Below are 24101 nucleotides of genomic sequence, written 5' to 3' on the forward strand. Positions count from 1 at the left end.
AAAACAAATTAAAACAAATTATGACTCCCCACAAGCTCAAACACAAATAAGTGACGGCGGAAGTTGAAGGGACATTTGTATAGGGACATCAGCATTATGGGGCTGGAGGAGAATGAGCTTATTGGTATGGGTAACATACGAGTTTACTGAATTTCTGGGGAGACAATTCTCTAGTAGAAATAACTATTTCAAATTCTGCGTTATAGACAAAAGCTCGATGCATATTGTATTGTGCATATTTTTTTTACATAATCCTGCCGAAATTTGCTTTTATTCTGAACAACCGTACATAATTCTGCATAGCTTTCTGCAGAAAATTGGGTCAAATTCGTGCAGGAAAGCCGTTCAAATTTTTACTCGGGAATGCCCCCTGCTTCCGCCCCCCAATGAACACAATTAACAAAATTCTACTCACTTGGCCATGAATGGAACGTGGATGACTTCTCTATACTGTAAATAGTATAAAATAAATCAATCATTTATTATATCCAGCTAAATAATTACTAAACAAAATAAAAGCCTTAATAAAACAAACCACTCACTAAATCGGTAGCCATCCGGGTAACGTCATGACTGGCGTGGCGACAATCGATCAACCAAAATCTTGCAGAGACCGTGGTCGTGAAGGATATACAGTCGTTCACAATGGAGAGTGGCGTCGAACCGGTGACGTCTTCCCACTGCGCCCTCGTCGTCCCGCCTGATGATGTGGCAAAATCATAAAATTATAAAAATTAAAAAAATATAATTATACATTATTACACAAATTTTTTTCTGTTACTAAATAAATTTGCAAAAATATTAGGTGCGGTTTATTAATTACTCTAGAATAATGTACGTACAACAGGTTCATGCAACTTTCCTGATTCCCATTATTTCACCCTACACAAATATTTTTCTTATATATATATTTACTACTTGACTTTCTATCATAATATGTAATACGTCATTCATTCACCATTCACATCCATGCGATTAGTACAGTTCTACAAATGTAATAATATGGCCATACAACGATTGATTTGTTAGTATGCGGTACTTTCTCTTTGAAGTATTTATTTCCAAAACCTTCAGAAACAATCAGCCACAAGCGAATTATTATTATTGCAAACTCAAACAAAAGCCAGACACACGTAAAAAAGTTGACAAATAAAAAATTTGCAAGCCCGATGTACATATCAACAACAGTGGCCGCGGAAGCTTGGGGACGGAGGGACAATGTCCTCATGGTTATTCGATGACTCCATCATCTGCCCGTGTTAAATAAACCCCTCCTCCCCTATCCTACAATGTTAATGTCCCCACATGTCCCCACGGCTTTCGCGGCCACTGATAACACCACAATTCTATCCTACCAAAATCATCCCAGTGATTGTCTCAACTAACGCCAACAAAATTTCTGTCTTGTAAACCCCATTCGTGGAAGAAATTAAATTTAAATTAAGAAGAATAATAGGAGGGAAAACTAAGGAATACAAAATTAACGTGCATAAAAAGGTAAGAGGAGAAACGCAGAAATTAAGTATTAAACTTAATCATAAAACGTGAGGAGGGCGAGGAGGATATATATTTATAAATATACTTTGGCTTACTGACTGCAGTGCAGCGTGTGAACTTTCTCCAGTTTTTTTTTCAGAGAAGAAAGTTTTAGAAATATTGACAAGGATAAAAATACAGAAACTTTTTAATGTTCATAAATTAAAGTGATTTTGATAGAAATTCTAAACTGTACATATTCTAAGCTGACGAGTAAACACAACTTTTTTGAAATAAAAAAAACACGTGATTCTTCTTATCAGGAAAACAGCCCTACACATGACTTATCATGACTTATCGGTATTATTTTCTTTCTCAATCGTTAATAAACTGTATCTGTGTTTGTTTTGAACTTATTCACGAGAACAGAAAGGGAAGAATTAAGTATGAAATGAAAAGGAAAACTGTATCAAAATGAAAAGGAGTGACTAAGTAAATGTATAAGTTGAGAGAACAAGAAACCAATCAAAAAATGAATGGGATATGAATAACACCTATTTATTTTTCGTCCCTTTTTAACCTTTCTTTTTCTTTTTTTACTTTTAATTTAAATATGTAAAGTGCATTTAGAATTTAAGGTTGAAGTAAATGGTGAGATTTATTAAAGGGAGAATGATGTGTTTACCTTTGAGACCTTTGAGTGATCTTTTCCGAAACACGCCTGCACTCAGTAAGCCCAAACAATAGAGAGAAGAGACAGGTGAAATAAAATTAGCAAATTAGAAGTTCGAAATTCTCAACTTTTTTTTCTTTCTTTCCTTATCATAAATATTTATGTAAGCAACAGCGTATCGTATCATTCATTGTGTGAAAAATGTATGCTTTCTCCCAAATATTTAGCTATGAAGCGTCCTTCTCTCACCCGTGCCTAAATATAGATAAATCTTAATATGTGTGTACCCATAATAGGTAAATTTCATAGACAAAACGTATGTACATCACTTAACAAAAGTAGGAAAAGAAATCAACTCAAAGTTTTCATCTATCGCTTATTTTTAGCCAGCACATGTAGTTTAGCAAAATTGCTTAAATAATCAAAACCGTTTTGAAGGCTGTTGCTTTGCTGCACACGGCTGACGACATTTTGTAAATAATTCTTCTCCAAAAACAAAACACAGACATACGATTTAAGTAAAAGTGTAGACACGCTAAGTGACTTCGTGGCCTGATAAAGACGTTCTCTCAAGTTGATTGATGCATAATTATTACTACAAAATTTGTACTTATTTGTATTTTACTATTTTTCATGAAACTGAAGAGAAAGTTAAGTCTGCTGCACCGGAAATAATATTTAGTGACTAATTTCCCTTCAAGTATTAATACAATTTTATGTAACACTATTAATTATGCCAATATGTACAAGCCTGTAATAAGTAATAATTAACAATCGTCTAGCTACAACACCACCACCACCACCATCACCAAAAATAAGTCTACTTAAAACCTGTCAAAAATATCACCAACAACAATTCTAAATACGTTATGCCAACTTTTACTCTCAAATAATCCTGTCTACCAATGATTACTCATTATCAAACCCCACACACTATTCATTAAATTACTTACGATACTAAATTAATTAGAAAGTGAGGAGAAAGTCAAAAGAAAAAATAGCTTTACCTGTAATGGAACACAATAGTCGGAGGACGCAGTTGGGGTCCTGGCTCTTGGGCTTGGGAATGGTTAGAGTGATCGGCTTGTGAAACTTGCGACGACGCGGCTCCACCGTCACAATCGGCGACACCGATACCCGGCTCCCCGCCACTTTGTTGACAAGGTCGATATGAATCGGTTGAGCCTGTGTGATCGTCCAAATGACACGGTTGGATGTATGGATTCAGTTACATTTATGAGCATCCACATCATTATGAATTCGCCAGAAACATAAAATTTAAAAAAAAAATTTTAAAAAATTAGAAATATACAAAATTGTTAAAAATATTTATTTTGATTTAGAAAATAACACCATAAAATAAAATAAGATTTTTAAAATGCAAAATGCAGAGGCCCGTTTCTTTATGCCGGTTTTATTTTTATGCTTTGCAGTTAAATAGTTATGATTAATTGTGCAAAAATTGGAAAATCATAGAACTAAGAAACGATTAATATTCAGATAAAACGTGAGAAGCAGTGGAAAGCTGAGCATTTGCATTTTGCATTGAAAGTCAAAAGTTAAGTAGTATATATTCGTTTAATAAATAAGGGTAATTAATTAAAAGCAAGAAGATAGAAAGGCCCCGAGAAACGACTTATCGGTTTTTTAAGATAGGATAAGAAGAACAAATAATTAGTAGAAAAATATAATTATTACAAAAAAGAGAAAGTGTGAGTTACTAATAAATATTATAAGAAGAAGAAATCTGGCTTGTAGGGAATCAGCCCAATATTTTTTTAGGAAGGAGTAATTAAAGAGATAAATACATAGAATAGTGTGGGACCTTTTTTGAAATTTTGTATTTTTTTAGAAAAATTGGAAAGTTGGAAAATCGGAAAATTGAAAAAGGAAGACTTTTCCACTGCTCTCGTATCATTTCACTGAGAGTTTTGTACTAAATAAAATCCTTAAAAAAATCAAGTGATTAAAGAGCCACACAAAAGAGACAAAGATGGATTAAGATCTTTTATATTTATTATTCATAATCTTGTCCAAATTAAAATTATTACCTAATGTTTAGGTTCAAAGGTAAGTTTAAATTTAAAATGTTGTCTTTATTGGGCGGAATCCCGAACAAACGAACAAACAATTGCTTGTCACTACTGTTTTTTACCGTGTTATTATGTAAATTATAAAATCATCACACATGTTAAATAAATGACTAGAAATAAAAAATCATGACTAGAACGGTTGATCAAGGTATGTTTACATTAGGTAAATTCGTGGGTGGAATAATGGGGGTTTTCATGACCTTCGTAAATGTAGATTCGTGCAAAAATATTCGTCAATTTACAAAGACCTTCATAAAAAGTGCTTTCGAAAAGGTTTTTTAAAAAACTCTACCAAATCGAATCAGCATCTCGAAATATCGTGAATTTTACTTTTTACGAAGAAAAAGTCTCAACCATACATATATTTCGGAATCGAAAGCATAAACCATAAAATTTTCGAAAATGACGTAAATTTACGCTATTTATGACATTTACCACAATTACGAAGGTGACGTGAAAACCCTCAATGCTATTCAATACTTTGCTAAATACTGTTTTGTGAAGGAATAGCCAAACTATATTTGGATTGAGGAGCAGGAAAGGTGAGATTCTTTGTTGTTTAGTGAGATCAAGGAAAAAGTATTTGAGATTCAGTTAATTATGTACGAACGGAAGATCTCTTTTTTATGCTGTGTGTTCTAAATGAAAAGTGAAACTTGCCCTAAAAATATCGGTATCCTATTCCTGCCGAATTTGCATATATTTTTCACATTTGAATAGTTCTGTCAACGAACTTTTGTCTGTTTAAATATGTATTTTGCTGGCCTGGCCTAAAATCTATATAGAATTTGTCAGATCTTCTTCAGCTCAAATGTAAGGCATACTTTCTCATATTTTTTAAATATCTTTTTTTTGTTAATTACAATTTGTACAATTGATAATTTTGCAGCAATAGTTCTGAGTGCGCACAAGTGTGTAATTTTAAAGAATGTACAGTAATTATTTATTTATGTTTGTATGCCTTGCATTTTGTATGTAAATTTTAAAATTAATTATGGCCAGCAATACGTATACTATGATAATTTTCAAAGATTTAGAGAGTTCTGAAGGAAGAGAGACTGACACAACCCATGTTTTTTTAATTGAGTGATGAGGATAATTTCAGGTAAGTGGCAGGTAAGTAAGTTAGTTAGTGTATCATAATTTTGGAGCATGTGTAGTAGCAGGTGGTGAAGGAAAAAGTGTGGATTTTTGGAAATGAACACCACAAAAAATTATGTCTAAGCGATGATAATACTTGGAATACTTGAACAGATCTTTAGAATAATTTGAGATTTTTTTAGAGTCAGAGCCGGTCAACAACGTCTTTTTTCTTTTCAGGAAATTTACCAAATAAGGGAAAAGCGTTTCTTTTTTGGAATGTTATTGACGATAATTTTCTTGGTGGGACCTGACTTTCCGGGGAGAAATTTGCTTACCTGAAGACCAACTTTAATCCGCTTGGTGAGAGCGCCTTGTGGGAAAACGGCTTGAACTTGGGGAACTACAGTGGAAGACACCATTCCACCTTCGGGACCCACGGCGTGAACTTCTTGGCGAATTCGGGAGACAAGGGCGAAATATTGAGGAAAATCCGTTGTTAGTATTCTCGTGATTCGGTTGGTTTTCAGATCTTCCAATTGTTTCAGGTCTGTAAAATTGAATATAGAAAGTAATTATTTAAGAGAAATTCAGCCTCTAAATACACAAATTCTTAATTCGTAAATTACCATTTGCATCAAATGATTCATTCAAAACGTCCTGCACTGCTTCTTCAGTCGCATCCAAGTTGTGCTCACGCCAAGTTTCCCCGTTATCCGATCGCAAAATAACAATTTCTCTTTCATGACCTCTTAACGATGCGAAATGGGGCACTTCTAGGATAACAGGGCCTGTAACACAAGTGGATAACACGTTATTTCATGCAAAATACTTGATGCATGCCGCTGGAAATCATGTGCATATAGATTTATGTATGTACCAAGGAATTTGGCCGCTGCGGGTCCTAACTCCAAAATCCTGGAAGCCAAAGCTGGAAGTCAAATGTTAAGAATTGGTTAGCAAATATTTAGCACAAGTTAGTCCAGAAATTATTTATTTGAAGCAAATAAACACCTACCTTCACCTTCCATGAGTGGAGGAGGGTGCACTAGTCGATCCTGAATATCAAATGCAAATCATTAATTGACCAAATATTTAACTAAAATCATTTATAAAACTTAAATACTACGCTTAATTAATCACCTTTTTCAGATAGCGACACGTAATCCGCATAGGACTTGCAGCTTTTCGAGGCGGAATGATTACTCGGACCCCCGAATGACGACAACCTCGCATCGCTTCGGAACAAAATGAGACGAATTAATTACTAATTATACGTAAACTTAATTTATAGATTAATTCCTAATTACTTACCACCACCTCTCGCGTCGACCATGAAACTGACCAAGAAACTGTAAAAGTTGCAATCAAACTTGGAATTAGTTTCGACCATTTTTACTTCAAAAAGAATATTATTAGAGCACAGAGCTTTTAGAATTTAAAAAATAATGAGAAGCGTGATAAAATAAATAATACGGAACAACAGATGTGAGTGATTAAATAAAAGATGGTAATTTTTTTTAGACTAACTCAACAACTACGAATGTACAATAATACTGGTCAGCACTCATAAGTAGGATTTTTTTCAGGCCAATATTTAATTAGTAGAAGCGTGTCAGACATTTGCAGCGTTTATAAATATTGGCAAATGCAACAGACATTGGCCGCGGAAGTCGTGGGGACATGTGGGGACATTAACATTGTCGGATAGGGGAGGGACGGGTTTGTATAACATGGGCAGATGATGGGGACATTGACCCTCTGTCCCCACCCTTCCGCGGCCACTGAACATAACATCACACACGTCACATATCACACTTCACACTTGGCAAATACAAAAACGCGGAACAAAACCCAAACAATTGATCGATAATAATTTAACCAAAACCAAAAAAACTCAACAATGCAAAACCATTTTAACCAGACATTGATAAAACAAAACTACAGCATTTAATTTACTGTATGATTTATTTTGTTGGTTTTTTTCTTACTTTCTCCAGTGTAGTTTCCTATTGTAGGGCATGCAATGTAGTAGCCGGCGTTAGTGAGAGAAAAGGGGCAAGAAAAATATACATTGTTCATTAGCATATTTATCCTTGGTAAAATTCTTAAAATTTTCAAACTGTTGGTTTTTTTTATGAGACTCGGCTATGCAATGTTTCAAATAAAAATTACACAAAACAAACAAAACAGATGCAGATGGGAAATTTTTTGGGACAAAAAACGGATATTTCAGATTTTTAGTGGTGAAGCGTGGGTTCGATTTCTGATTTATTTCCGGAGAACGGGGGAAGAAAATTCCGGAAAATTTCCACGGCCCGTAAACAACGGCCCCTAAAAATTCTAAAAAATGTCCGGAAACGTTCAAAATTTCCAAAAAAACGCTCGAAAATTTCCGGAAACTTTCCCCCGCTTTCTCCACAAAAGCGTTTGCAACAAATCGAACCCACGGGTGAAAGTTGTTAATTAATTGTACTATTAATTATTGAGTGAATTAGTAGTTTGCGCAAACCTCACGGGTCATCATTCATGATTTTGTTACATGTTAGAATAAAATCTACCGATTATTTTTGACTTGAAGAATTTAAATAATTCAGTCAATCAATAAAAATACTGAAAGGAAACAAAATCTAAATATTAATTTGTAGAAAGTTTTTAGTTGAAATTTTCATTTTTTTAAGAAAAGATCTCCAAAAAATAAAAACCTGTCTCGACACATTCCAAGTGTTGCAGTGGAATTGCGGCTCACGTTGAAGTTAAGGCTGTATCTCGTGGTGGGTGTGGATGTAAGGGATCTTAACGAAACTGCGCTGATGGGGGTTCTTTTGGGGATGGCAAAACAAATTCAACCAAAATAAAACCATCCTTTAAAAAATTATTTCAATTTGTGTTATAAAATCGCCTAAATGTTAAGTTTATATCGTGTAAATATAAAATAATATAATGTGGCTGGTGAGATAACCCCAAAAAAGTACAAATAAACATAAAAACAACACAACATGTAAATTAATCCTTTAACGCAAGCTTATTCAGTTACGTCCAACGCAACAAAATCCATTTTTTCTTTGTAAAAAAAATCCGATAAAACTTTCACTCTGCAAATTCATGTCTGGATCATCACTTATTTTTATCAGCTAATTATAATTATGAGGAATACTGTACATGAGGTTATTAATTATTACGCGGCTAAATAATTACTCAATTGGGTTTAAAATAAGTAAAAAATGGACAACATACCCGATTTGTATTGGGGTTCTGGAAATATCAACGTTATCAGCGGCGAGCTGGGTGTACTTTTGCGTGACAATGTTCTCATATTTGTCATCTCCGTGTAAATCTGGAAACAAAAGTAGGTAAATATTAGTTAATACTTTAATTAAAGAATAAGAACAGTAGTAATTTGGCCAACGTACATCCAGAATCACGGTGAGGCTGTTCATCCCGAGTAACATCGATGGGCATGCTATCGTCTCCGAGTGATTTCATATCATCCACGGTCAAGTATCGATAAGCCTCATTGGCGGCATCTTCGGCACCTTCATCTGTAGAAAAATTTATTTCGTGTTAAGAATACATATGCCAAAAAATTCATGTTTTGGTGTGCAAAATACTCCTTTTTGTACCTTCAGAATCAGAAGCCAAATTCTCATTCATTGATTCGGGGGCGAGAACTTTGTATCGTTCTTCAATCGTTGTGGTCGTCGTTGTCGTGGTGGTGATCGTGGTGGTGACAATTTTCAAAGTTTCGACGACCGAGACATACCCAAGTTTTTCTGCAATGGCGAGTGGATTTTGTCCACTGTTGTTGACCACGTCTGGGTCTGCCTTCTTCTCCAGGAGGAGCGTAATAATCAACGTTTGTCCCTGTTGGGCGGCGTGATGGAGGGCCGTGTTGCCGGCTTCAGTGGTCAAATGAACATTTGCACCATTCTGCAGTAAGTAGCGGACCATTCCGGCTTGTCCAAAGTGGGATGCGACGTGAAGTGGGGAATAGCCAGATTGAGTTTGAGGGTCAATCTCCGCATTACCAGAGCTGACCAATACACTTGCTGACCTGACCTAAAATCCCAAGAAAAGAAGTGACGATGTAGTTTACCAAATCCATAAGAGAATGCAAAATACATCCCGAGTAAAAATTTGAACGGCTTTTCTGCAGAAATTTGGCACAATTGAGTCATTTCTGCAGAAAATTATGCACATACGGTTCTGCACTTGTAGAAATTTTTTGCAAGATTTTCTACAGCGATTTCTACTCGGGATACATGTTCTTTTTTACTTACATGGTCATTTTGTGCGGCCAGATGAAGAGGTCGTAATTGATTCTTTGCTCCGGCATTTGCGTCACCTCCGTGCTGAATAAGAAGAGCGACCATGTCTGTATTGCCTTGGTCGGCAGCCAGATGGATGGGTGTGTAGCCTTGACGAGATTGGCCGTTGACCTCTGCTCCATATTCTAAAAGTGCGGTGGCAATGTCGATCTGGTTTTGCTTGGCTAAAATAAACAAGTGCAAAATAGTTTAAAATACGACCCCAGTTTGTTATTAATAAACATGACATGACTCAAATTACCAGCAATGTGGAGTGGGCTGTAATTGTTCTTTGCTGCAAATGAATAAATATTTTTGTTTTGTTAGTGATGCGATCCGATGCAAAATATGTAAAGTAACACCTACCCAAACATTTCGGGTCTGCCTCATTGTTCAAAAGAAGTAATGCAACTTCATTGTTCTTATGATGACAACTGGTGTGAAGTGGCGTCAGTTGGTTCTGGGGTTAAAAAATATTGGTTGTATTTGCAATTTGCATACATTGAGTTAGGGTGCATATTTTATAATTGACAAGTTGTGTACCTTTCCTTCCGCATTGACAGGGGCGCCACGGCTTATCAATAAATTGGCAACCTTGGTATTTCCAGTATTATACTTTCCAGCCAGATGCAGAGGAGTCCAACCTCGCGAAGTTCTGGCCGCTACGTCGGCACCCTTGTCCAATAAGATGGCAGCGACCTAGGCATAAATAAAACGGAGAAAGTTAGAAGACTCGATGAAAGATGGTTTAATTTCGAGACTACAGAGAATGTAAGCATTTTCGCAATCTAGTCTATTTCAAGGACAACATGATCTGCCCATAAATGTCATCATCGCCTCGCCTTTCTCTCATAATTTGTTGGATCGTCGTCGTCGTGGTCTGCTAAATCGATTCTATTCAAGTCTGTGATTTAGATTACAAAGAAGAAATCCTTTCTTCCGACTCGGTTAACCTTGTCATCGTTTTTCACTTTAATGGAAAAATAATTCTCGCTTTTCATCACCAGGAATGCGATTTTCATCAACATTTTCCTCCTTGACAAGGAATTCATTTCGCTTCTGAACGAAACGAGGAATAACCCAGGTCAAAGTGTGGAAAGATGAACATCATTAAACTTCTGGGAGTCATCGTACGTTAGTTTCTGTGTGTCTACGGTACTTCCTTCCGGTCTGCCTGCATTTATCTCATCATGCATGTAGCATCTGATCTTTCTACCTCCACGCTCATTAAAGCAAGCCGTCATCATCATCATCATTTTCATCGGTTCTCTTTCTCTCTCTTGTCACTGACTGTGAGGAGTCGTTGCCAATTTTTGAATAGGGCAAGGATAAATAATGTCTAGGATTTCGAATAATTTGAAAAATTGCGCCAAAAAAATGGAGTATTTTGTGCGTGCGTGTATCGGGTTCTACGAGTGTTTAGCACTTTGTAAAGTAAAGTGATATGAAAATGTATGTGCTGGCTATAGAAAGTTTTACATGCTTTGAAGTCAATAGGACAAGATTCGCAAATTGTGAATGAATGAATGAACTACTTTTATTTAGAGAATGCCTGCCAGCCAGCCAGCCAGCCAGGTTTCCAACCAAGACTTTTTGAATCCTGGCCAAGAAAAAAAGCTGCAAAGTCATTCGCAAAGTATAAGAAAAAGGCAGAGAGAGCAGAGCAGTAGTGCAAAAATACAGAGTAAATACAAGCATCGTCTCATCCCCATCTTCTCCCGAGTCTGATTGAACACATCAAGGTTTATTAACAAATTTTAATTTTAAGCGTCATGTCCCATAAATAAAGTGGTGTACGAGAGATTGAGATTTTTTAAAGCTTATACAACCTACATTTTAAGTACAAGCTAAAGGAGATAGATAAACAACAAGGCACACAACAGTCATACATGGTAGATAGATAAGTAGATAAACAGATAAGTGCAGCGGTCGGAGTGGTGATGGTGGAAAGAGTAGAAATATGTGGCAGGCAGAGAGAGGATTGAAAATTTCAGCAATTTCAGTGTGTAAAATTTACCAAATGTACTTACGATTATTTAGGATTGAATGGATGGATTTGTGTCTGTAGTGATGAGCTCATGATTTTTTTTTGTTTTTATAAGGCACGATTGACAACTGTGTTCCAGTTTCATGAATGAGGACGACATTAACTCATAACAAACATGAACTCGTCGTAATCAAAAAAAAAGAGAGAAAATGAATGGGTATGTATGAGTAGAGAGCAAGCTAATATTTGCTGAGCTATTAAAACGAACGGAGAGAGAGAGCACCGATGAGATGATGATGATCTTACAGTTTTACACAGTTTTACATGATGATGACGTTTTTTGGCAGTGAAAGTAATAATAATTTTGTGGAGGGGCCATAATTTAACGATTAATTGTGTTCCTCCTCTTCTTCTTCTTCCTCTTCTTCCTCCTCCTCCTCACCCTCCTCATTTTTTCTGGGAGCATTTGGTATAACCTTTTTATCCGTCAAAAGCAGTTTGTCCGGCAAAACTTTCTTATTTACAAGCACCTCGGTACAATCTTTCTTAGATTTGAGTCTCTCAAGCACATAATTGATAATGAAGGAATCGGTAAGCTTGGCTGTTAAAAATTTAACTACCTCCTCCTGTCCCGCCTTGGCTGCGACCTGGAATAATTAAATATAAATCTTGCGTCAGTAAGTTGTTGCATTTTTAGAGAGGGAATTTGGGTGGCAGGCTAATGTTTTTGGGGGGAAATAAAAAAAATAGGCGTCATTACATGTAGCGCCGTGTACATTTCCTTCGTGGGGGCATCAACCGTCGCACCGGATTGCAAGAGCAACATGACCAAGTCCGCATTTCCCAGTCGGCTAGCGATGTGGAGTGGAGTTTGGCCTTCCTGTAAAATTTCAAAAAATCCAAATTTTTTCAAAAATATGTAACAACAAACATGAAATTAAAACATTTACCTTAGCCGCAGAATCCACGTTAGCATTATTTCTCAACAAGATCCGAACAATATCGGTTTGATTCGCTCTGGCCGCGAGATGCAGCGGTGTTTCGCCTCGGACCGTGGTCGCATCAGGTTTGGCTTCATTCTGGAGTAAGAAAATTGCAATATTCATGGACCCCATGAAGGCAGAGACGTGAAGCGGGGTCAGTCCAGATTCCGTAGCGGCCTCGATGTGCGCCCCATTCTTCAGTAAAAGTTCCACCACTTTTATCCGGTTCTTTTTACATGCAATGTGCAAAGGTGTAAATCCGTTGAGGGCACGCGCATTAGGATCTGCTTTTCGGTCCAGGAGTAGTTTCGCTATTCTCACGTGCCTACAAGATAAGATAAATATGTAAATGAGCACTAATTATGTGTAAAAAGTCGAAATGCTTACCCGCAGTGCGCCGCAACGTGGAGAGACGTTAGGTAGTCGACAGTGACATCGTCAACGGGGGCTTTGTGGTAGAGAAGGATTCGTGCAGCGTCCACGTGGTCACCCTATAATTATGGAAAGGGAAACGTATAGTTTGCATTTTTTAAGATTGGACCCTCTAAACATGAGACACTTGACTGGGTTGCTGCGTATACTGCTATCTGATTATATGCACATTCGTGCATGTCCATCAAAATTCAGTCTTTTAAACGCAACAACCTTCAGTTAGCTGCAGTAATAAACACCTATTGTACCTGTGCACACATCGCCAATGGTACAATCCCGTTCTACAAAAGGAACAAAACAATGCATTGTATTTCAATTATACTCCCAAAAATGTGGTGTGACGCATACCTTGGTTTTCGAACTTATTGGGGCTTGTCGCTCCAGGAGTAAGTCGACAACTTGTTCATGCCCAGACCTATGGGAGCATTAAAGGATTAGAAAACTCATTAACAATCCATTATTAAGGGGAAAGTTTATGTATGTAGATACGTGACACAAATTGTCTAATGATTACATACCGTGCAGCGCAGTGTAATGGTGTAAGACCATCTCGAGTTTTCGCTTCAATGCTTCCACCTCGATCCAAGAGGAGGGCACAAACCTGAAATGAATGACAATATTAATAGGTGAAATATTAATGGCAAAGGTAAATTGGATTCTTTTTTATAAAAATTTTCTTACCTGTGCTTTCCCCCACTTGGCAGCAACTGTTCGAAAAAAAACAATTTACATAAAATTTATGCACATTTACTTGCCAAAATCTTAAATAATTTCATAATTGTTCGTACCATGAAGCGGGGTTATGTTATGCTTAGCTTGGAAGTTCACGTCAGCCCCTCGATCTAAAAGGAGCGTCGCCACGGCCAAGTTGCCGTAATGGGAAGCTAAATGGTTTAAAGGATAAATTGTTGTAAAGTAAATCGCATTGTTTTGAACTCATCTCATAAGAACAACAATGTATCTACGCACCGATATGCAATGGGGTGAACATCGACTTTGAAGTCACGTCAGGATTTGCAGAACTTTGGAGTAACAAAGCGGCCGCTTTGCAGTCATCCTTCTTGGCAGCAATGTGCAGTGCTATCAAATTAAATATTAATAGGCCATGTCACGTCTTTTTAGTAAACATCATTAATTATTAGGGAGTAGGAAGTAAATAAAAGGATCAGGTTTTACCTGGGAGTCTTACTTTACCCCTAACATCACTTTCAAGCAGGATCGCAACCACTTTGTCGTGACCTTGTTGCATCCTGTAAAGTTTAGGAGAAATCAATAAGCATTTTCATCCAAAGATGAATAAAATTCAGGGGCCGCGGAAGCGTGGGGACAATGTCCCCTGAATCATACAATGTTAATGACCCCACCGCTTCCGCGGCCACTGATAAAATTTTTAATTCGATAAATACTTACGCCACGGCCAAAGGCGTGAACATGTCTTCCGTCGCGAGCGACTGATTGGCTCCATTTGCCAGCAATAATTTGACAATCCCATCATGGTTTTCTTGACTGATAAGATACACGACACATTTAATAAATATTTTCATTTGCAGATTTCGAAAAGATAAAATAATATACGGAACTATCATTTATAACTGTCAGTCATGTCTTATTTGTGCATTTACCTGGCCATATAGAGAGGAGTGAATCCATTCGTAGATTGGAGATTGACGCTGGCTCCGTGCTCGATGAGGATTCGAACAACTTCTTCCTGTCCAGCTAATAAACGGAGTAGATAATCCATCAATTTGAGGGATCATATTCATAATTTGATGGAAATGATGGATCAGAAATCTTACCCAAGCTGGCAATGTGAATCGCTGCATTTCCCTTCTTCGTAGTCGCATTTACATTCGCCTTCCGCTCCAGCAGTTCTCGAACGACGGAAACGTGACCATCTTTGCCTAGTAGGATAATAAAGCAGGATTCTTATTTGGATGACCTCTACTATAAAACTTAATTGCCAGTAGAGAGAGATCCCATATGCGCAATATTTTTTAGCATCTTGCAGCCATAAAAGTTTATATTTTGTTAACTTTAATTGCTACTACTTACTTGCAAGATGTAGTCCGTTAAGTCCGTTAGCATTGCAGGTGTTAATGTCAACCCCACCCTGGAAAAAATTAGAAAAATTGAATTAAAATATGCATGATTTTGATGTGAAGATGCAATTAAGACGAAGAAAATCTTACAAATTAATTCAAATTATCATTTAAATTTCAGACATATGCAAATATGTACCTTTAAAAACTCGAGGACTTTTTCCAGATTTCCAGCCCGTGCCGCCCTGAAAAAGACATGATCATTCTCTTATCATTCCTCGTTCAGGAAGTTAACCTCGAACGAAATTAGTATTACTAGCCCGTGGAGAAATCGTCGTCACACTTACCTCAGCAATCCCGTTCCAGGCTCCGACTGTAAACAGCAATAAGAAAGAAGACGTGATTATTGTGAGAAGCTGAGATAAGTCTAAACTAATTCGTCCCCATATCCTGGAGATATTTTATCTGGCTCCAGCAGGACTTTGCTGTCTCATTCATACTCCTCCCACGCGTGCCGTAATAATGCGTAACACGATTTTGTTTACTTTGCAGCACAAAGTGCGACATTTAACCCGACTATTTAGCATTACAAACAGAAGGAATTCACATGTACGTGGTTAAACAAACGCATCTTTCCTCCTGCTGGTTACCATCTTTTGGTGTTTACATTTTGCGTTTCTCTGCTAAATACTTTTCCTTTGATTACATATACACGTTTTATTACGGGAGGAGATTTCCTGATTTATGCGTTAGTAAACCAAATATGTATGGCATGACAGAAGGTCTAGTGGAGGGTTTATCTTGGGTGAGAAGATAACCAATTCCTGATAATGAATATAGAAAGCAGAGATTGTATTTGTGCCATAATTTAACCAACTTCCTTTTTCCCTGGTCACTTATCCATTACGTATTTAGTGCGACAATAGATGCAGATGTCAGTTTTACTTTTATGGCACAATGTGAAAGTTTCATTGTAGGGCTTCTCTCGTAATTACGGTGGGACAATGTCCCCAAGGTTGTTCGATGTCCCCGTCATCCGCCCATGTTATATAAACGCGTCCTACAATGTTAATGTCCCCAGATGTCTATCCGCAGCCACTGCTTCCATACTTAATGTCGGAAACTGACTATTTCCACGTTAATATGTATGTATCAAACCACAAAAAACCTTTCCAATCAATTATAAAGAGGAGGCGGATGTAATCCATGAATTGCTTAATATCCGCTAAATCTTCCTTCCTATCCAATATTTCATAATGATAGAAACTGACATTACACAAAGCTGTTACAATTTTATGGGTAAATTCATGAAATTTTTACGACCGATTTGAGGTCGGATCTCTATCTGCTCGAATATAATGAAAAATATTCCGCATTGTTTGTCACTGTTACAGCTTGATAATAATTTCAACTCCACAACTCTCCGTCCATCCGATAGGACGCCGCCGGTGACATACGTACGTACCGTTTATGTCTCGATTTACATATTAATTTCATTTTATTGCTCTCCCCTTCTGTGAATGAATGATCACACACCCAACAAACGAAACGCTAAAACCAAACCAAACCCAACTTATTATTACAGCGACGTTCCAAAGTTATGCATCTATTTTAAAACTGGGTTTGTCTTTCCCGACCGACGACATGTCTGCAGATTAGTGCATAATATAATGGGCCAGCCACGTCGAGATGGATAAAAAAACCTTGTGTTTTTTCTTCTTATTTATGGTCGCGTCATTCCATTCTGTATTTAAGAAGACGGCAGAGGCAAATAAAAAATTCGTGATGTTTGTCTAATTTTGTGGTGTGGGTGGGAAAAAGTGCTTGTTTAAACAGGCTGACCGTGAGATTTCGGAATAAAACAAATAGTTTTATGTACTGAAAATGAAATAATCCTAAAAATAATTTTGGGGAATTACTCCAATGAAGGCCCTCATCTAAATCTACAACCCTCGTTGCTAACTAATTACTGCAGAAACAAGGAGAGATGAACATGACAAATGCACACATGGGGAATTAGAGCTTGTTAAGTATAAAAGAGAGTGACTTTGGATGTATATCTGGTAGAGAGAGAGAGAGATACAGAAAAAGAGGGGGTTCGACCCTTCTTCGTTTCCCATATATTTCTGACAGTGGCTGCGGAAGCCTTGGGACATTAACATTGTAGAATAGGGGAGGAAGGGGTTTATCTGACATGGGGAGATGATGGTGACATCAAATATCCGTGGGGAGACTGTCCCCACGCTTCCGCGGCCACTGATTTCTGATATTGCATTGCAGATGGTCCTCCTGACTTTAACGGTATGATTGTATGAACGAATAATACGCGTGTGTTTTGCCCAACCATTGAAGATTCATCCTCATTTTTTTTCATTCAAGAAGTGACACACGGACTCGACTCACGAGTGACAATGACAAATAAATTTAATGAATTCGGTATGTCAATGAGCACGTATCTCTATCTGTACATAATTGGCGGAGAGTGAATGACAAATTTTGTGTGCATGTCATCTCCCACAATGGACGAGGCGAATGACTTTTATTGGACATCGCGTAGACAGACAGACATCCTAACTGTAAAATTTCAACAATCAACGTTGTCCATCTAAAATACGCGACATGATGAATGAACAACATGGACAAACAAATTAGGGAAACCGTTGCTTAATATCGACATCATCGCCTCGCCTTGTGGGGCATACGATAAATGAGAATACCAAATTTTTTAATGAGAACCCGACGATTTTACACCACCCCCATATTTTATTTACATGCAGTCTTCTTTTCATGAATGTGTTAAGGCTGCGTGCAGGGGCCCGGCCTCCCTTATTTTATATTTTTGTTACTACAAAAGTGGAAAAACGATGAAAGTTGATGAAAAATGAGGCAGGCAATCCCTGCCCACTTCATCCAGCAGGAAGGGAGACTCGACTCGATCACTGGCCTGGCACAAGCCAGCCAAGGGAATAATTTATGAAGTTCGGACAGATTGGGAATAATGCCATCGCCACGGCAAAGAAAGTGCCTCCAATTCCATTCACATACAAGTTGCGACCTACATCTAAATGCATACATTTACATGGCTGGAATGGACTGAAAGTCTATTTGGGGCGACAATAAGTGACCATTGAGCTGGAGAGATAAAGAGAGAATTCATGCATTGAATTTGTCCCACATCCGATATTGCGAGGACAAGTGTAGTTACAGTACAGATACAATTTTTATCCGAGGAAAAGTTGTGTTGGAAATGAAATGAATGTTGCATGTGCCTGAGAATCCTCTTGCCGAAGGAGGAGGAGTGGACTGATCCTGATGTTAATTTATCCTAGTGGGACACATTCTGATCTGCACCCTCCTCGTCCATCCAGCCATCCAGGCAACAAACCCAGCATGGTCACAATTCGATTTGGAATCTAATTTCACTCCCATTTAAAATCTTTGGATTAGTCATCATCAGTTTGGAATATGCGATGCACTGCAACATCAGAATGAACTGAAATGACAATTCTCTTATGAATCGATGAAGAACAATAATGGAACCTGATGCCAATCTTCTGCACTAAAAGCGTATGTGTGTATACCTACTTTTATGTGTACGGCATACATAAAGAAAAGCTTTTTAACACGATAACATGGTCACGGACGAGCAGTAATTCGCTTATCTCTTGCTTGCATGCAGTCCAAATGCAATATTATTAGGATGGAATGGAATCATGGATTATTTTTATTATTATTCTGCAGACGTGAGTCTCTCGCAAACCTAATCTGCTCCTTTTTTTGCCCAAGCAAACTAACCAATTTAACTTTTAGACGACCTATTACTTTTATGGAGCTGATGCAAAAGCGTGCATAATTGTTATGCAAGTTGTTGTTGTGGCTGATTCGCTTTTGTCTAGTCGGCGGATCCCGGCTTATGCAATTATATGTACAGATTTACGTACGTGTGCACCAGCCAGTCGTATGTCCAGTGGCCGCGGAAGGGTGGGGACAGAGGGACAATGCCCGCATCATCTGCCCATAATATATAAACCCCTCCCCTAACTTACAATGTTAATGTCCCCTCGGCTTCCGCGGCCACTGGTATCTACGATTCCGCAAGATATTGGACGACAACTTGCACATAATTATTATTGAATAAAAGAATAATAGATAGTTGGCGTAGGAGGGAGATGGTTAAACAAAATCTGAGACAAGAGCCGGTTTTTGGTGCACATTAAACATAATTGTTCATATTACTCTGCATAGTTTTAACCCACGAGGAATGTAGAACTGAACTGACATGTGCAAATATTATATCGCATTATGCATTAAAATAAAGTGTTTACCAATTCGGTATGGTGGTAAACACTAATGGATTCGAGATCTGCACTGATAATTCTTTAACAAAATTCTTTATTAGTGATTTTGCGGGCTGTAATCAACTCATCCGCTAATAACACCCTCCCCAAGCAAATGCAAATTGAGAGGATGGCTATTGGCCAAGTATTCTATTATGAATGTACTTTTAACGATATTATTCGACTTGCGTCTTGTTTCTTGTTCCTAATTTTTATATTTTCTATGTATGTACTCAAAGAAATAAGTGTACATTTTCCAATTAAAATTTTACAATCAAGTAATAAAATTATTTTCTACACTTTTTGCTAAAGAAGTTTACAGCGTGTAAACGAAATATAACATTCTTTTTGAAAAAAATCAAGCTATTGTCCTCACAGTCGCCTAAAAACATAGTTCAAAAGCACTAAAATTCCTGGAAACAAGCAATTTTCCCAATCTGTCAAGTTTCTCCATTCCCATTTCTTTCCTTCCACTAATCCCCACCCACACTCCACCAACCAAACCACAAAACCATACCATCTCTTCATCTCCATTGATTTAGTCCAGCAGGTGAAAACTCACTCACTCTGCCTCCATAATAATTCACCCCAAAAAAGAAAGCAACTCACTCTTTCCCCAGATAAGCGTTTCACCTTTCATTCGAAACCTCACTTAGCTACCTACCGGATATGATTCGAGCGAAAGACACCACAACCAACAGGGAACCAACCATACATACATAATCGATCGATACAATGCAGAGAAAGTTTGCACCACGGCCCGTCTCAGAAGAGCGAAACCTCATGAAATGAAGAAAAAAAATCCTTCTGCTTACCGACTGTGAGCTTTCCGTCACCATTTTCACTCACAAACTTTACACACTAACCTAACCACTAACTATTTAGGTTCGGAGGACTAAAAGTATGGAGAAAGTCGGCAACATTTGCGCCACCAACAACAATTTGGATACTAAAAATTGTTAAAAATTCAGAGAGCTTTCCAGAATCCGGAACAGAAGAGGAGAAGTCTGTATGCCATCGGCAAACGAGAATGAATGTGAGTAAGTATGCAAGTCGGGTCCAAGTCCACACCCGAAAATGTCAGACTCATAACAAGAGCGAGAGCGAGAGAGTCGGTGGAGAGGGAGATAAGGGTTGCTTGTGGTGGTGAAAGTGGTGAGTACTACACTTGCGCTTCGGCACAATCACTGCTTTCTCGGATAGAAAAGAGATCAATAAGTCCAGAGTCGGGACGAGACGGAGGCAGGTTCGGAATTCGGTTAGAAAAGACCTCTGGGCAGCATAGTGGGAGAAATAAATTGGAAAAAATTGGTGTACATGCCGGTGTTGTGTTACAGCATGCAATGCAGTCATTTTATGGATGAGAAATTAGCAGCAAGCGCGTCGGGGAGTAGAGAGGACAAGTTTTGTAAGAGTATTTTTTTACACAAGAAAATTGTGAAGATTTTTCATAATTGAAATTTTGAGATTTTCATAATGAGAAACTACTACTTCCGCTGCGTGTCCTGTTCTTTCTGGACAACCCGCTACTCCATCCCCCAAAGGCAAATGGAAGTATGTAGTTCCAGCAATAGTGGAACACACGACTTGAGCTAAATGTTCGGCCTTGTCCTCAAAATAGTCAAAATACAAAATTCTCTAGCTACATAGAAATGGACTCGACTAAAACATTGATGATGTTGGGTTGGATGAATGCATATAGCGTAGTTGAATTTTAGTTAGGATAGGATAGGCTGTGAATATCCGAACCCGGGTATTCTGTCCTGCTGCTGCCACAGACCGTGAATGCCGGTCGGGTATGTGAGAGAGAGGAACTTTATCCATGAAAATTTAACTCCTTTTATTACTACACCCCAGACATTAGCCAACGTACTCAAGTCAACATAACGCCATGGGCAGACGCTAGTGCAGAAGTCGTAATATTTACTTCCTTTCCTATACAGCTTCTTATTCCAGCCTTTCTTTCTCCCCTTTTCGGCTGCAGTCCAAGCAACTTCTTCTTGTGTCCATTTCACATAATAATTCAGGGAATTGAAGTCAAGTATACATAGTCATACGCAGTGGCCGCGGAAGCCGTGGGGACGTTAACATTATAGGATAGGGGGGGCGGGGTTTATATAACATGGGCAGATGATGGGGACACTGTCCGAGTGTAATTACGAGAGAAGCCCTGCAATACAACTTTCACATTGTGCCATAAAAGTAAAACCGACATCTGCATCTATTGTCGCACTAATGGGCAGATGATGGGGACATCGAACAACCGTGGGGACACTGTCCCTCTGTCCGCGGCCACTGGTCACACAAACGTTCCTATGTGCATTCGGGACAAAATATAACCTTCTTCGCAATGAAGACGACGATTTCCTTCCATGAGCTTTTATCTCTGATGAGAGAAACCTTTCGTAAATAAACATGAGACCACAACAGCATTTCGAGAATAGAATGACAATGAAGTCTGACAGTGGCTCAAATCAACTTGTTACGTTGGGCAAGGAATGTAATAATGTCATTAACTTTTGCGTCATTTACCAACCAACCCGTCAAGTGGAATCATCCCGGTTTTCATATCTATCTTGAACAAAACCGGAAAATATGGCAGGCAGTATATTTTCTATTTCCGAGGGAGAAGAGAAACTCGATAACGAACGCCTGGACACAGTGACATTAACATGAATGGTCACTTATCAGGAAGAAACGACGGAAATTCAGAAGGTGAAGGCGACCCCAGCAACTAATCGAACCGTAAAATGATACAGGCCACGCACATGAACAAACTTACTTCTAAATGAAATATCCATTTTGCTTAAAATATTATCATGACACGAGCCAACTTCGAAAGTCCATGTTGACACCGCTACATACGAACGATCACACTCACGGTGCACATGCTGCCATGAAACCCGTACAAACATACATACTTTATTTAATAGAACCCGTTTTTACCCTGACACGGGTAGCGCAACATTCCGCAAAGCAACAACCACACCTGTCTCACGACCATCACGGTGGTTCACGATGATGCTTTTCTGTTGACAAATAGAGTGAGCAGGTTGATGGAGAGTGTGATATAACGTTTTTACGTAGACAATAGAATTCCTCCCGTCTGTAAAGCTCATTTACATAGATAAACACTCCGTCCATCAAGCATTATTTGCGCACAGAGTAATTAATTGCATAATAAATACATATTTACACAACTCTTACCCCCAAACTAGAAATTGACGCAAATTTCTTGAACATCGTTTATTTTTTGCACTTGCGTTGTTTTTAGCAGAGAATGAAAAGTAAGCCAGCCACAAAATAATTTGGTCCCTCAGACTTTCATGTCACACAGCAATAATTCATCCACGATACACTTTCACCGTAAATATTTTACATAAAAACCATTAATAATCTCAATTAGTTGGCATTAACGAGTTGTTCATGAGCTACTTTCCTTCCCAGTTGGTTGAAAACTCTGGGGAAAAGAAAGCAGAGAAAGCAGACTTTCTCTCCGAGATTTTGATTACTGTTGCCTTCTCCGTTTTCCAATTCCACGAGAAAGGAAAGCAAAAAACGATTCGATCCTCGTCCACACTTTATACGCTGGCTCGTTACAAGGTGCGTGATGACAATATGATGAGGTTCACTAGTTCACAGGGCAGTGTATACGTGGAGTCAGGTAACCCACCTTTTGGGAAATTGGATTTATTTCCCTTGTGACCCGTACCGAGTGTGGTTTTGATTTTCATGAAAGAAACTCCAACTCAATTTCGCAATTTATTCAGTCCACCAACCACACACATTCGCTCTTCGGAAAGAAATTGGTAGCTTACTTATTTAACCAACCACACGACGAGTATTCATACGAAAAGAAAGATCTATAACCCAGTCACTCACTCGGTGAGTCCGGATTCACTGCGATATTAATGCAAGTCCACCGGCCAACAATAGTACACTCACTACACACACATTCGACTAAACTAAATAAATCCGAGAAGATAGAGTGAAAGAATGCACTGCAATTACGCTCTCCGCGTTCTGTTTCAGGCGGAATTATTGTGGAGGAGCGCAGCAAGAAAAAATTAAGCTTCTGGTTTAACTACGGTATTCCAATTGTGTCTGTTTCTTTTAGAATGGTGTTTTAGGCTACGCTGAAATATTTAGCAATTTAGCCGGTTTCTCAGCAGCATCAGCCCTTTTAACTAATGTCGGGGTTGTGGTGCTGGGTTTACTTTAGTTTACTCTCCGAAACCGGGGAGAAGCCAGGAAAGCAGAAGTTAAAAGCTGTAGATGTAGACGTAACCAGTCCGAGAGTAATGCTTAACTTTAGTTCAAAAGGTTCGTATCATCGCACCGAGAAAGTTAGTTAGTGGGCAAGAGGGGTTATCTCGAGATGCTGGGGAGAATGCATAGAAATATCGGGATGATAAGGTGGTGAATCAGTACAGAAACTCGGAGTATGTTGTGCATTTGTGTGAATCATTGGACCAGTTTTAGATGTCCAGCCGTTTTAGGACAATACACTTCAGGACATATTTTAAGACACATTTTAAGACAAATCTTAGGACAGAGTGCCTAAGTGTTCCTTCTTTCCGGCCAAAATTTTCCCAACAATCTGGCCCCATACATCTTTAAAGCTTAAAACTCGTGGTCGTCGTCATCGCCTTCCTTCCGTCTTTCCTCCTCCCGTAGTAGTTGTACATAGCTCT

At 38.3% G+C, this 24101-nt stretch overlaps 1 protein-coding gene across 10 annotated transcripts in view; it reads right to left on the minus strand.

The window, feature by feature from the left end:
• Nucleotides 1-24101, minus strand: part of LOC110858682 (ankyrin-3) — a 55186-nt gene that overhangs the window by 23043 nt on the left and 8042 nt on the right. For 6 of the 10 annotated variants that reach the window (XR_004836828.1, XR_004836829.1, XM_035858849.1 and 3 more), the window contains 34 exons: nt 15418-15443; nt 15270-15315; nt 15084-15141; nt 14828-14932; nt 14654-14747; nt 14442-14537; nt 14208-14281; nt 14001-14111; nt 13820-13915; nt 13713-13738; nt 13550-13632; nt 13380-13446; nt 13280-13312; nt 12987-13090; nt 12567-12924; nt 12377-12496; nt 12237-12263; nt 10173-10328; nt 9996-10089; nt 9892-9924; nt 9603-9814; nt 8946-9381; nt 8736-8864; nt 8560-8659; nt 8028-8144; nt 6637-6674; nt 6466-6560; nt 6341-6380; nt 6203-6253; nt 5952-6113; nt 5661-5872; nt 3157-3334; nt 543-700; nt 416-450 (listed from right to left, as the gene is read on the minus strand). Coding sequence is in view for 8 of the 10 variants with exons in the window: in XM_035858849.1 (XP_035714742.1) it covers nt 416-450; nt 543-700; nt 3157-3334; nt 5661-5872; nt 5952-6113; nt 6203-6253; nt 6341-6380; nt 6466-6560; nt 6637-6674; nt 8028-8144; nt 8560-8659; nt 8736-8864; nt 8946-9381; nt 9603-9814; nt 9892-9924; nt 9996-10089; nt 10173-10328; nt 12237-12263; nt 12377-12496; nt 12567-12924; nt 12987-13090; nt 13280-13312; nt 13380-13446; nt 13550-13632; nt 13713-13738; nt 13820-13915; nt 14001-14111; nt 14208-14281; nt 14442-14537; nt 14654-14747; nt 14828-14932; nt 15084-15141; nt 15270-15315; nt 15418-15443 (3770 nt within the window). In the remaining 2 variants the exon portion in view is untranslated. Of the gene's footprint in view, nt 1-415; nt 451-542; nt 701-3156; nt 3335-5660; nt 5873-5951; nt 6114-6202; nt 6254-6340; nt 6381-6465; nt 6561-6636; nt 6675-7313; nt 7332-8027; nt 8145-8559; nt 8660-8735; nt 8865-8945; nt 9382-9602; nt 9815-9891; nt 9925-9995; nt 10090-10172; nt 10329-12236; nt 12264-12376; nt 12497-12566; nt 12925-12986; nt 13091-13279; nt 13313-13379; nt 13447-13549; nt 13633-13712; nt 13739-13819; nt 13916-14000; nt 14112-14207; nt 14282-14441; nt 14538-14653; nt 14748-14827; nt 14933-15083; nt 15142-15269; nt 15316-15417; nt 15444-20222; nt 20452-22614; nt 23623-24101 lie in introns of those variants that run through there. The other 4 variants (XM_035858851.1, XM_035858852.1, XM_035858853.1 and 1 more) reach the window with 4 other exon arrangements.

Source organism: Folsomia candida, unplaced genomic scaffold, assembly GCF_002217175.1.
Source record: "Folsomia candida strain VU population unplaced genomic scaffold, ASM221717v1 Fcan01_Sc022, whole genome shotgun sequence".
NCBI classification, from domain to species: domain Eukaryota; kingdom Metazoa; phylum Arthropoda; class Collembola; order Entomobryomorpha; family Isotomidae; genus Folsomia; species Folsomia candida.